Below are 13,576 nucleotides of genomic sequence, written 5' to 3'. Positions count from 1 at the left end.
GTCTGTGTAGGCTATACAATTAACACATTTATTGTTGCTTTGACACACAATGGTTAATACAAATTTAAAATGTATTAACACACAAGTACTTTTACACACAAGCTCAACCAAGACCAAAACAGTTTTTACTGCCAAATTTACAAATGCTTTCACACAATGTCAGAACAGATAACATCATGTTAGAAACCTAACTTATAGGCTAAAGTAAAACTGAACAGCTGTTCATATTGTGAACTGAAACAAATATATCCCCTGTATTTTATTCCTTTGCAACTGAAAAGCAGCTGATTGAAGTTAAGCAAATATATATATTGAACACTCAGGTGTTGAAGCTCTTTCAATCACATGGCCATATGGTATACAATAAAAGAGGACCTCTTTGGGCTGATTTTGTGTGGAAAAGGGACAATATAAAGCAACACACAGAAAGTAAGACAAGGGCAGGGGCAGGGGTAAGGCCAAGGGCAGGGGCAAGAGCATGGGGGGGCAAGAGCAAGGGGGGGCAAGGGAGGGGCGAGGGGCAAGGGCAAGGGAGGGGCAAGGGCAAGGGAGTGGAGAGGAATGCCTGGACGAGGACAAGGTAGAGGGAAAGGAGTTAGAATGCGTGGTGGCGCTCAAAGAAGGGTCAGAGCTAGGGTAACTGATGAAATAAGAGCTACTCTCATAGACCATGTCATAAACCAAGGGCTACAGTATCATACAGAATGGCTGGTGAACGAGTACAGCCAAATCTCAGCCGGGACACAGTGGCATCCATTGTCATCCAACGTCATCCAACAGGTAAGATATTGTATTAGGGCATCTCCTACTGCAAAGTGTAAATCATTTTACCATGTATTACAGAGACAGTATGCCTCCGGTCTCTAATATGTAACTGTATTTTGTCTCTCTAAGGATTCAACATCTACCTCCCTCAGGGGGCAGAGGAAAGCTCCTAAATGAAGAACAGGAACTTGCTATTGTCAACATGGTGATTTCTGACAATGAAATAAAACTGAAGTACATTTAGTCCAGAGTTGTAGAGGACAACCTTGTCTTTGGGAACATTGCAGCAATCAGCATAGTATCCATTTCTCGGACTCTAGCTAAACACAGAGTCCGAATGAAACAACTATATAAAAGTTCCTTTTGATAGGAATGGTGAGCACATCAAATAACTCCATCACAAATACGTCCAGGTAAGGTTATGTAATACAGTCATTATTGTACTATACATTAGTGTGTTTAAAGCAAACTACTATAAACCTGGAGTACAGTAGGACATACAGTAGGTATACAGCAAAGAATTTACACATGCGTCTGATTACTTGCAGAGAGTCATGGAGTTAGATTATTAGATTACCTTTATTGTCATTATAAACATGTATAATGAAATTTGTAAATTGGAGGCCAATCAAGTCCCATATGAAATGATCTACATTGACAAGGCTGGCTTAAACTTGGCGAAAAGGCTTTGGCAAAAGGGCCAGTTCCCATTGTGGAAAAACAGATTTATTAAATGTTTAATTTAGATTCCAATATAAACTGAGAAAGTTTAGCAGCGGTTATGATGATTATATCAAGAGATTCCTGCCAGTCCTGTTCTCTAAATGAGCCAATGGCTGAGGCTCTCACTCTCACCCTTTGTCTTTATGCATTTCCTGACCATTAAGATCAATGTACAGCTGTGCTTTTGTCTCTGTGATCATGTGAAGGTATGGGTGATACTGTCAGGCTGATTGGATCATTTGAGTTGATCCATGATAGTGTTATGCTGATTAAGGCCTGTTTCTCTTGAGCAAGCCAGATAACCTGCCAAACTGGTTTTCACTTGATTGAATCAAATCATCCCTCTGCTTGGTTTGAGTTTGTCTCCACCTCTAAAAGTCCCTCCTCCTAAAATGTATATAAAATTGCAAGGTAAAGTTACTTTGAGTTAGATTGTTGGATGACTGCAGCCACGCTCAGCGAAGTCCTCAATAAAAGAATAACTTCTGTTTGAACGCGATCCCAACGTCTCCTGGTCTGCTTTGAAGAAGAAAAAAGTTCCCAACACAATGCCTGGCCAGAGAGGAGCCAACATCTCCATGTGCGCCATCTCCAACAACGGTGCACTCCAGCATAGATGTGAGATTGGCCCCTACAACACCGACCGGCTTCTCCTGGTTTTAGAAGACCTGCAAGAAAGACTGGTAACAGAGGTAGAAAGGGGACAGATGGGAGACCACTTACCAATATATGTGATCACATGGGACAATGTGGCATTCCACCATTCCCGTGCAGTCACAGCCTGGTTTGACGCCCATCAGAGGATGATACCCCTTTACTCCCCTTTCCTCAACCCCATTGAGGAGTTTTTCTCACCCTGGAGATGGAAGGTGTTTGACCATCGTCCACAGGACCAAATGTCCCTCCTGTATGCAATGGATGCTGCATGCCAAGACATCACAGCTGAACACTGCCACGTGTGGATAAGGCATGCCAAAAATTCTTCCCAATATGCCTTGCCAGAGGAGATATCAGGTGTGATGTGGATGAGAACATGTGGCCAAATGCAGAAGACTGGGCAGATTAGAAGATGGCTTTTTCTGTTTGTATATTTTGTATTTTCACATAATAAATGGCTATATTACATTATTTTTGTTATCTTGTAGAAATGTCCTGTTGCAAATAAAGCCTTTACTGTAGCAATTCTATCTTCTTTTTTCATAAACCGTACATTCTATAAAGCTACATAAATTTTTTGTATTAAATTTCTGCAGCAAAATAAACAAAATGCACGCATTTACCAAACCCAACAAAACAAAAATGTAGAGAGGCTTCAAAATTAACTGCAGACAAAAATAATGCAGTTTCTGTAATTCCATCTGATGTTAATGGTTTTTTTTTATGACATTGTGCCATGATTGACTAAATGTTCCTGTTGGAAGAGAACATGTGTTAGTGTTTTGGAATATTTTTTTTGATTTTGAGACATGTTTGCAGTGTTTTGGTAGACATAGTGTATTGTGTTAGTTTATTAATGTATTTTGAAAATTAATGTTGGAGTTTAGTTTACAATGTGTGATTTTGAGCATGAAATTAACCGTTTTGCCAATTATGTGTTGTTGCATTAAGAGTTTAGGAAAATTGTTAAAAGTATTGAAAAAATTGTCATAGCGATCGTTTTTGTTTAGTTTTTTTACTGTAACAAACTAGTTTGGGACTGCTATTTAGCCTTGCCTTATACTGTTTATTCATCGATATTAGTCTTTCTTACAGTTTAAGTACAGTCCGAATTTACTTGACATAGATATAATTTGAATGTATGTGTATGTTAAGCAGGACTGTACCTGTGTGTCACCCATTTTTGTGAAATAATTTTGTTTTAAACATAACTAGGCTTAATTTTTTTTTAGGACTTAGGTCATGGCTTAATGGCCATGGGAAAAATGTGGGTCCCATGGCCAAACCAGTTGAGAAACACTGGTTTATACAATTCTATGCCAAATATGCAATTCTATGAAAATATAATGGACAGCCTGCCACAAAGCCTGACATTAGAACAGCAGAAAAAAATAAAGAAATGAGACACAAATAATTGCAGGTATCCTTTGGGAGATGCCATGCTCAATGACAAAGCATTATTAGTCCATGTAGATAAGCTAAGTCTATTATTTTTATAAAACAAAATCCATTAGCTCATAAGTTCTTAAACAGATCAATGTTGTTAAAGTGAAACTCTGAACACTTTCTATATTTAAATCATTTTATTTTTTACACAATACAACAAAACATCTTTCAGGATACAAGAATAATAATAATAATAATAATAATAATAATAATAAAAGTATTATCAACAGGTTTATCAATAGTTGAGCACGTTCATTTTATATATAAAAATCTAAAATGCATCATGTCTGTTCTAGCAGGTTTGTAGGTACAGAATGCCTGTTTACATTGACATAATAAACAGACCAGCACAAATAAAAAAAATAGAACACATCTCCTCCTGTTCCTTGTCCTAGCCCTGACCTGCTTTCCATTTATTTGGGTGATGTGCTGGCTCTAATGTTTCATTTGAAAAGTTCATGATATGCATTTCAGTTTTCCACCATTATAGGCTCATTCATCATATTCTCCTCACCAACTGCAGAGTCCATTGTCTCTGATGACGACTCTTCTTCATCACTGAGGGACTCTGCTGCTGTTCTTTTCATCCCTCTCTGTTTGGACAGAGCAGCGGCATAGCGAATGTTGTAAATGTTCCAGTCACAACTGGAAAGAAAACAAAAATGTTTAATCCTGATGAATAACTGGTGTGTGTTTTAAATATACACTGAAAAAAATTATAAATGCAACACTTGTTTTTGCCCCCATTTTTCATGAGCTGAGCTAAAAGATCTAAGACTTTTTCTATGTACATAAAAGGCCTATTTCTCTCAAATTTTGTTCACAAATCTGTCTAAATCTGTGTTAGTGAGCACTTCTCCTTTGCCGAGATAATCCATCCACCTCACAGGTGTGGCATTTCAAGATGCTGATTAGACAGCATGATTATTGGACAGGTGTGCCTTAGGCTGGCCACAATAAAAGGCCACTCTAAAATGTGCAGTTTTATCACACAGTACAATGCCACAGATGTCGCAAGTTTTGAGGGAGCGTGCAATTGGCATGCTGACTGCAGGAATGTCCACCAGAGCTGTTGCCCGTGAATTGAATCTTCATTTCTCTACCATAAGCCGTCTCCAAAAGGCGTTTCAGAGAATTTGACAGTACATCCAACCGGCCTCACAACTGCAGACCACGTGTAACCACACCAGCCCAGGACCTCCACATAAAGCATCTTCACCTCCAAGATCGTCTGAGACCAGCCATCCGGACAGCTGCTGCAACAATCGGTTTGCATAACCAAAGAATTTCTGCACAAACTGTCAGAAACCGTCTAAGGGAAGCTCATCTGCATGCTCGTTGTCCTCATCGGGGTCTCGACCTGACTGCAGTTCGTCGTCGTAACCAACTTGAGTGGGCAAATGCTCACATTCAATGGCGTTTGGCATTTTGGAGAGGTTTTCTCTTCACGGATGAATCCCGATTTTCACTGTAAGGGGCAGATGGCAGACAGCATGTATGGCATTGTGTGGGTGAGCAGTTTGCTGATGTCAACATTGTGGATTGAGTGGCCCATGGTGGTGGTGGGGTTATGGTATGGGCAGGCGTATGTTATGGGCAAAGAACACAGGTGCATTTTATAGGCATTTTGAATGCACAGAGATACCGTGATGAGATCCTGACCCGACCCCCCCCCCCAAACCCCTGCAAAGGAGAAGTGCTCACTAACACAGATTTAGAGAGATTTCTGAACAATATTTGAGAGAAATAGGCCTTTTGTGTACATAGAAAAAGTCTTAGATCTTTGAGTTCAGCTCATGAAAAATGGGGGCAAAAACAAAAGTGTTGCGTTTATAATTTTGTTCAGAGTACATAGAGAATTGAACTATATTTAAACTTTATCCACAAAATTACTAAGAAAGGAAAACTAATAAATACATACATTTCTATTTTAGAATTTTTTAACGGGTAAATATTTGTGAAAAAAAGCTTACAGTTTGGACAAATCATCACTATGTCTTTGGATGCTCTTCAGCAGCTGCTGTACAGTAGGCAGTATGGCTCCAGATCTGAAAATTACACACGACAGTCTTACGGTGGTCACCAACAACAGAACAATATTGATACTCTGAATACAGCACTGTAAAATGGGACTAATCTATATATATTATCTAAAAAGATAATATATATATATATAATTTTTAACTCTTTCCCCGCCAGCATTTTTTTTAAATAAATTTGCCAGCCAAAACGTTCAACATTTAGAATATGCAGTATATCAAAATAAAGAACAGAGCATCTGTATACACACATTTACATGTTTTCAATTACTTGGGTAACAGCTGAATATTTGAGATTGACAATTGTTTGCAAAAAAAAAAAAAAAAAAAAAACAAACAAAAAAAACCCCCGGCACAAATAGTATAAGAATTCAATAACCAGTGTGAGCTTATTCTGAAAAGAGTTATGTTGCTGACCGATTCTTGAGCTTCTGTCCATGTAGGGTGAGCAGACACTGAGCCCAGCTGAGGTAGAACTGCAGGTGGTTGGACTTCTCTAATGTTGAGGCCACAAAGTTTAGAAGCTTATCCACATACACATCTGGAAGTGAGCTACATACCACTGTAACTAAAGCATCAAACAATAACATGTAAAGAATGACAAGAAAATTAAGCATTTTGAATATGACAAGAAATCACAACAGATGTGAGCGTTTTAAAAGGGAACGCACTTTGGTCATAAGGGACTGCCTCCAGAACTTCTCTTATGAGTGGAATTTCATTCAGACGAAAAGACAGCAAAATTGCAGATGCCCACTCTTTTTTCGTCACCTGTCGCCGTATGCTTTTTGGTGTGACATCCATGTCCAGATCATATGGGTCAAACACCAGTGAAGCGTCAAGAGAGTAAATCAGCAAACCTTCAGTGGAGGCTGCTGCCCAACTGCGTCCTGAATGGAGAAGAATGCCAAAACTTCATTCCGTTATGAATTTCATTATTTAACCCTCTGAGGTCGACAAACGCACGGGCGCGTTTTGCTGGATTTTCTCCGCATTGTAGCACTATAAACTTAAATTACTCCGTCATTTATGGTCATACAGAAAAAAGAAATATAAAAAAAGAATCTGTGATATTTCTCCTTTTGTATGTGTCCACTTACAATCAAATCAAAACATTGTGCTTTTGTAAAATAAAGAAAATAAACAGGGTGTGCGTTCTGCCTCTCCGTCGCGGTGAACTTTTTTTTCTTTGATCACGTCTATAAACTGAAACAAAACTCAGCGAATACTTGTCACACATTTATGAGCCATATACCTTTATAAACATTTAAGTGTGTACTTTTCAATGATCGGATTCAAAACGAAAACAAATATTCTCTGTTTAAGTAATTTGTATAAAACCAACAAGATGTCCAGCTTCTCAAACGCTTGCTCATTACAGTTAATTTGGCCACGCCCACTCGTGCAAAAGATATTCACATGCAAATCTCCACATGGAACGCGAACTCGCTCATTACCTCAACAACAAAACACTTCACTTTTCGTCGAGTTTGAAAGACGTGCCTGAGCTTACATTGGATTTAGGCTACCTCAGAAGAAGAAGAACACGATTTGAAGACAAGAAAGATGTAAGGTAAGAAATTCTTACATATTAATTTGTTATTGTTGCATAAATGTCACGTTGCAGTTGAACTGTTGCTAGATATATGGGGAATATTATAATATTTAGACCCGTGTTTACTGTTACTGTGTTTGTGGATATCTGCTCAAACGTAGATATGTATATGGTAACCATAATGTTTTATATTTGAGCGCGATCGCATTTGAATGTATCATATTTTGGATAGCGATCGCATTTGAATGTATCATATTTTACAGCGCGATCGCGTTTGAATGTATCATATTTTGGATAGCGATCGCGTTTGAATGTATCATATTTTGCAGCGCGATCGCGTTTGAATGTACTGTATCATATTTTGGATGAAAGCAAAACGCACCAAACGGCTTCATGTTTTTATTATTATCTCATTTCATATCATCATAACGGATGGAAACATTTGAAGTAACATGATAATCAATATATTTTTCTCTAGCTTAGTTGTTACTGAAATCTTTTGGAAGATTTATACTGCTATAGGTTATTTATTGTTATTATTATTTTATCCGGCACTGCGCATATACCTTATGCCTACAAGGCACAACAAACCTGGTGTTCATTATATTATATTATATATTGTTGGAAACATTTGTGTGTGTGTGTGTGTGTGTGTATTCTGTGAATTTTAAAAATGAATTTTAAAAAGCAATTTTAACCAGAAAAATCTAATATTTATTTCCAAAATCGTGCAGGCCTTTCTCTTGATATCAGTATGTTCACTTTTTTTTTTCAGGGCCCAGATGCCACTGAGGACTTCAACATTCACATGAGTCTCTGTACGTGAACATGGTAAAGTGAAAATCTTGGAAATGAAAGGTATGTACAATGTTTTTAGGAATGGCACAAAGATCTCTGTCTTTGAAGTGCTTTTTTGGCATTTGTTGTGTATCTTTGGATTATGTTGTGTTGTAAATAAATCCAAACAATTTAAAAGCCATTCTTTTTTAAATCTCCTCATTTACAGTATTGTGCAAGGTTGCTCAGAATGACAGGGCCTGATAGCTCCTAATAGGGCCGTTAGGGGATTGTCTGTCTTTCTCAGGTGTGAAAAGCTTACATATTAATCCCGCATAAAGCTTTTTCACACAAAACACGTCGTAAAATTTTTAAATCAATATATTGTCTTATCTGAATGAGCAGTCAGGGTGATTTTCACATAGTTTTGCAGCACATATTCTAGGCTACGTCATACAATTTTCAAAAGTCTTGTGAAGAAATAATCAGTATGGGTTTCATGGCCTTATTTCAGTGAGAATTTTTTTTTGTATTTTCACAAACCACGCATAAATGTCATTATCTCAAAACTACAAACTTTTACATACATGCTGCTGATATATTATTGTAGCAGAGTTTGTGCTGAATACAGTGTAATTAGACTTTAGCCATGAAAATGTCACAAGTAACAGAAATAACCAGAAATGTCAGAGCATGTCAGAACACCTCCAGGGCCCAGAAAACAGCTCAGACCTCAGAGGGTTAATGAAAATGTTGGGAAGTCTTGGAATGTTGGGAATGTTTAGAAATATACTGAAAGGATTACTGATGTGCAATTTGTTATATCGCTCTTAATGTGTTGTACTGTATAGACAAAAACTATACCAGTAGGTGAGAAGCGGAGAGAGCCAACACGGATCTCTGGTTTAAAGCGTCTGGAGCTCATATCACCTGAGAGATATGGAGAGAAAGGCATTAGAGCAACATTATATTCAATTATACTTTCAATGCTCCTAAAAGCATAACCCTTAGTTAAAATTGATTGGCAGGTTTATTGATAAAGGAGGAGTGGACTCACCTCTCTTGACTCCGGGAAGACTGAGCTCTATTCCGTCTCCATCCCCTGTACCTTCATCCACTAAAGACAGATTACCAAACTCTGTCATCTTACGCCTGTCGAGGAACTCCTGAAAACACAAGAACATGACAGAATTGCTATTTAAGCTAGTAGGGGTGGGAGAAAAAAAAAATCGATCCATCAAAGCATCGCGATTCTCTCTCCAACGATTCTGGATCGATTCTGAGAATTTCAGAATCGATTCTGAGCTTAGTTTTTAACCAGATATGAGATGACGCTGAGTTTGCTTTAGAAACACCCGTAATCTGCTTTCTTCCAATTCCTCACACACATACATACACCAATCAAACTTTCCGTAAAATAATCTTTCATAAGTTCGAAAGGTTGAAGCGAATTACTAGGACATTCACAGGCTTCATTGCACAGGATGCGCTGTGAGAGACGCGCGCTTTGTTTGATGTTACGTTACACTTGAAGCGTGCTGTCTCGCCTTTCGGTATTTTCCTTACAAATGCTCTACGAAGTCATCATTTATGTGGTTTGGAATGCAGTGGACTTGTATATTTAAAATATGAACCTCACTAACAGAAGGCTGCTTTCAATTTCAAATGCTGACACGCGCTTTGTGTAGACTGCTCGCGCATGCGGCTGTGCGACTCCGTGTAAGTGGTTTAATATACTTGTGCAAAATTAACGTAAACACAGCCAGTTATGTCTTAAGGGATTAAATGGACAGGACAAACCACTTTACTTCTTATATTTCAAAAGAGATCCGTGCGTGAATGCAACTTAATAGATCTCTCGCAGTCTATGATGTCATAGTAAAAAACAACAGTAAAGATGAAGAAAAATCATAGTTCTTGAATGGAAAACGTTCAGGGGGGAGGAGTAGATAAAGAATCATTCTGGAATTGGATCGGATCGTGAGGTGACTAAAGATTCCCACCCCTAACATTTACATACTGTGAATCGTTTTTTTGAATCGAGAATCGTTTTTGAATCGAAAATCGATTTCGAATCGAATCTTGAGCCTAAAAATCGATATCGAATCGAATCGTGACATTTTCTGAATCGTGCACCCCTATAAGCTAGTGTAAAATAATTCTGTAATGCTAATCTAATGATTATTGCATGAATACAATTGATTTAGAGGCATGTTAATAAAAAAAGGAAACTCCTTTTTAAAGTGGTCATGAACTGCATTTTTTTATTTCTGATTCCTGAGGTGCACTTATAAATGTTAGTAGGGTTTTTGCCCTTTGACTTAAACACTGTTTAAATAGGTGGGTCTCTTTTAAAGGGGACATTGGATGTAACATTAAATTTGACATGGTGTTTGCATATGAATGTGTCCTAGCAGTGTGTGTTATCACAACCACCCTACAATAACTCCAAAAATCTCCAAAAAACCTTAACCGTCTCAATTATCAAGCCGTTTTGATTTTCTGAGCAGTATGACCCCGCTGACGGACTGTCAGCGTATAGGCATCGTTTCCGCCCTCAGCCAGTTGTACACTGTCCACCATTTTCTCCGTTCTCGAGCAGCAACAAATGTCTTATCAAAGTTGTTGGATGTAACAGTGAACATAACAGTCTTCATTTACTTCCGACATCAGAGACGCTGAAGACGCAGTGGATTACTTTAAGTTTATGGGGGCACATTCCCTTCAAAAATAGAATGTGTTTATGTCTGAGTGAATCATTTTACACCAAACTGCTTTGTGAACAAGGGTCAATACAAAGGGACAAAACAGGTTTTGCTAAAAAGTTGTTACTCAATGGATCAGTACCAACTGTTCATGATCCAGCTTATAGTCCCAGGAGCGATACTAGTTACGGCAGTAATGAAAGGGAGAGTGTGCACTTTATTACAGTTCAAAGGAGTTGTATTACGGATATAAATTTAAAAAGAAATAATAAACAATGTTTTACTAGTTTATTAAACGTTGTATCAGAGATTTCAAGCCCCCCCCCAAAAAAGATCACATTCATCTAATCTTTCCTAACGATCCGCTAGCTGCCCGCCCCATAAGCATGCCGTCAAAAAAAAACGCGTCTCTGTAGGCAGCCTAGGCTCTGAGATCTGCACACAAAAACAATTGGTTTCACCAACCACTCAAAACCAAAACAAATAGTGTTCCAACCAATCACCGAAAAGGGGGAGGGTGTTGTGAGGTTTTGAGCCAGCTTCTTCTTCAGCTCCGACTTTGCGTGCAGCTGTACACAAGCACAAAACCGAGATAAAACATCATTCACTTATCTTGATTCCAGATGCGTTCTTTCTGACTGCTAACAGCAACACTACCGGTATTTGTTTGAATGTTGAGCCGCAGCTCATAATGATGTGATCGCTTCAAAATTATTTAAAGCAGGGTTTCTCAACCTTTTGCCTACGGCGACCCACTTTTTTTTGTATGCCTTTCATACAACCCAAGGCGGAAAATAAATCAATAACTGAAATGCCTTTTTAGACCTAGGCTACACTGTATGCTTATAATTAATTTCATGAAAACACAAACATTTTCAATAATTAGGCAGACTATGAGGCAAACTGATTTTTACTTGCGTCAATGTGACACTTGAGACTGCCGCTCTGAAATGATGATATCCAGACGCGGTGGAATTTAAGAAAGGATGACTCGTAGTGTCGCACACAAACTAGCTAGCTGTTGTCAGTAGGGTGACCACCCGTCCCGCGTAGCGCGTGCGCGCACAGCGTTTGAAGCCCAATTCATGCGTCCCGCAAATTGAGACCGTGTCACGCATAATTTATGCTTGCTCAAAAAAAGTTGGTCGCTCGAGCCCCAAGCAGACAAACGAACATTACTTGACATTTCAGCACGCTATTGTTGCCACACCCACCCCTCAGTTGAACTGCTGACTAGGTTGTTGTCAACTTTTTCGTTGTTGTCATGACAACGCACGCACGCGCATACCAGACACACTGGGAAGGAAGGAACTTTCAGATGCGCGCTTTCCAATTCGAAAAATTCGAGAAAGAGACTGTCTGAGAGGCAACGCCATCATCAATTAAAAAGAGAAGGTGTGGGTACAAGAAAGACTGGGAAAATGAATATTTGTGGCTGAAAGGTGTTGAGGGGGATACCGAGAGGGCTTTTTGTGACCTTTGCAAAACGTCCTTCTCAATCGGACATGGAGGGGAATACGATGTCAATCGTATTTTTTTTTAAATACTTTTTTTTTTTACTGTTCCTGTGGTGTTGAGCAACTACAATTCCTGTTAATCCTATAATTTTATATTATAATTTATTTAAAGTGAATAAATTGTAATGAAAAATAAATAAAATTAAATAGTAAATCTTAAGTGGAAGTACATCTGTCAATTCATTGAATGTTCAAAATATTATGAATCTTTATTTAGAAAAAAAATACACATTGGTTGGCCTATTCATGAGCATACATCAGCAATTACTCATGTTTAGGGGAATAGGGCATTATTACCATGTAAGGTGGTATGTGCTAGAAATGGGTAAACCACTATCAGTGAGTCTGCCCGTGGGGTGGCGCGGGCCAGGCAATGTCCCACATTGTCCCTGAGAAACATACCCCTTGTCCCCCCTTGGGCTTATTAGCAGGTGGTCACCCTAGTTGTCAGCCTATTCCTAATTTTGTTTTTGTTGACATGCGCACACTGCACACATATACAGAGTTTCCCACTGTTTGCGCATATTAACTATTCTCTTACATTGGTTCTTTATTTGTTTTAGCCAGCAGACTTAATATTTATCCATTTCTGGTCATAATTTGGAGCCAATGAGCTTATGAACCGTTGTGCCATGCTGCTTATTTTGATCACGCAGTAAAAATTAGAATCCAAAACAAGGACTGGTGGGATGTTGTCCTGCTCCACTTCAGACGCTGAGTAAAAGGAGAATTTTATAATGACGGGACACTCATTTATATGACACTTTGTTTAACAGGAAGAACAGCTCGATCAGCGCGTCATACGTCATTACACTATTTCAACGTCATTGCACATGCGCAGTCTGATCAATTGTTTACATGTTCTCTCGATCGGATTAGAAAAAGAATAATCCACCCCTTTCAATCCGATCTAAATTTCATTTGAATCGAGCTATGCTGTTCGCAACGTTAACAGTTCGCAATTTAGCGACCCCTAGAGGTAATGTGCCCTATTTAAGTAGAGCATGTGCTGTTCAGCCATTTTGTTGTCAGGTATTTGAGAGAGCACACAGATGATTTCCATCTCCATTCATACTTCACTCTTGAAAAGGCATTTAAGTGTTATCTAAAATCAATGTTATGAAAGTTATTTGGTGTTTGTCATATTGTGATGTTGTATTTGAAGATGTTTGTTTTTAATTACACAATTACCTATTATGTCAAAAGATGACTTTATGACCACTTTAATAAGTTAATTATTAGACTATACTGAGCTCATGTCATGTACCCATAAAAATTCTCTGATACTACTACAACCGATACTACACAGCTTTTGTACACTTGTGTCCAGAAAAGGAAACAGTATAAAGGGGATTAAAAAAAAAAAAGAAGGCTGTCTATGAGAGAGAGAGA

At 38.4% G+C, this 13,576-nt stretch overlaps 1 protein-coding gene across 1 annotated transcript in view; it reads right to left on the bottom strand.

The window, feature by feature from the left end:
- Positions 1–3,936: 3,936 nt before the first annotated feature.
- The window catches only part of pwp2h (PWP2 small subunit processome component), a 31,069-nt gene continuing 21,429 nt past the window's right edge, over positions 3,937–13,576 (bottom strand). The window contains exons 16-21 of the mRNA XM_079851597.1: positions 9,020–9,128; positions 8,827–8,892; positions 6,302–6,520; positions 6,048–6,198; positions 5,565–5,639; positions 3,937–4,236 (exon numbers count right to left, since the gene is read on the bottom strand). Of these exons, the coding sequence (XP_079707723.1) occupies positions 4,062–4,236; positions 5,565–5,639; positions 6,048–6,198; positions 6,302–6,520; positions 8,827–8,892; positions 9,020–9,128 (795 nt within the window). The 3' untranslated portion in view covers positions 3,937–4,061. The remainder of the gene's footprint in view (positions 4,237–5,564; positions 5,640–6,047; positions 6,199–6,301; positions 6,521–8,826; positions 8,893–9,019; positions 9,129–13,576) is intronic.

This window comes from Squalius cephalus (assembly GCF_949319135.1).
Source record: "Squalius cephalus genome assembly, chromosome: 2".
NCBI lineage: Eukaryota > Metazoa > Chordata > Actinopteri > Cypriniformes > Leuciscidae > Squalius > Squalius cephalus.
Note: the sequence above shows the minus strand (reverse complement) of the source record. Positions and strands in the feature narration are given on the sequence as shown.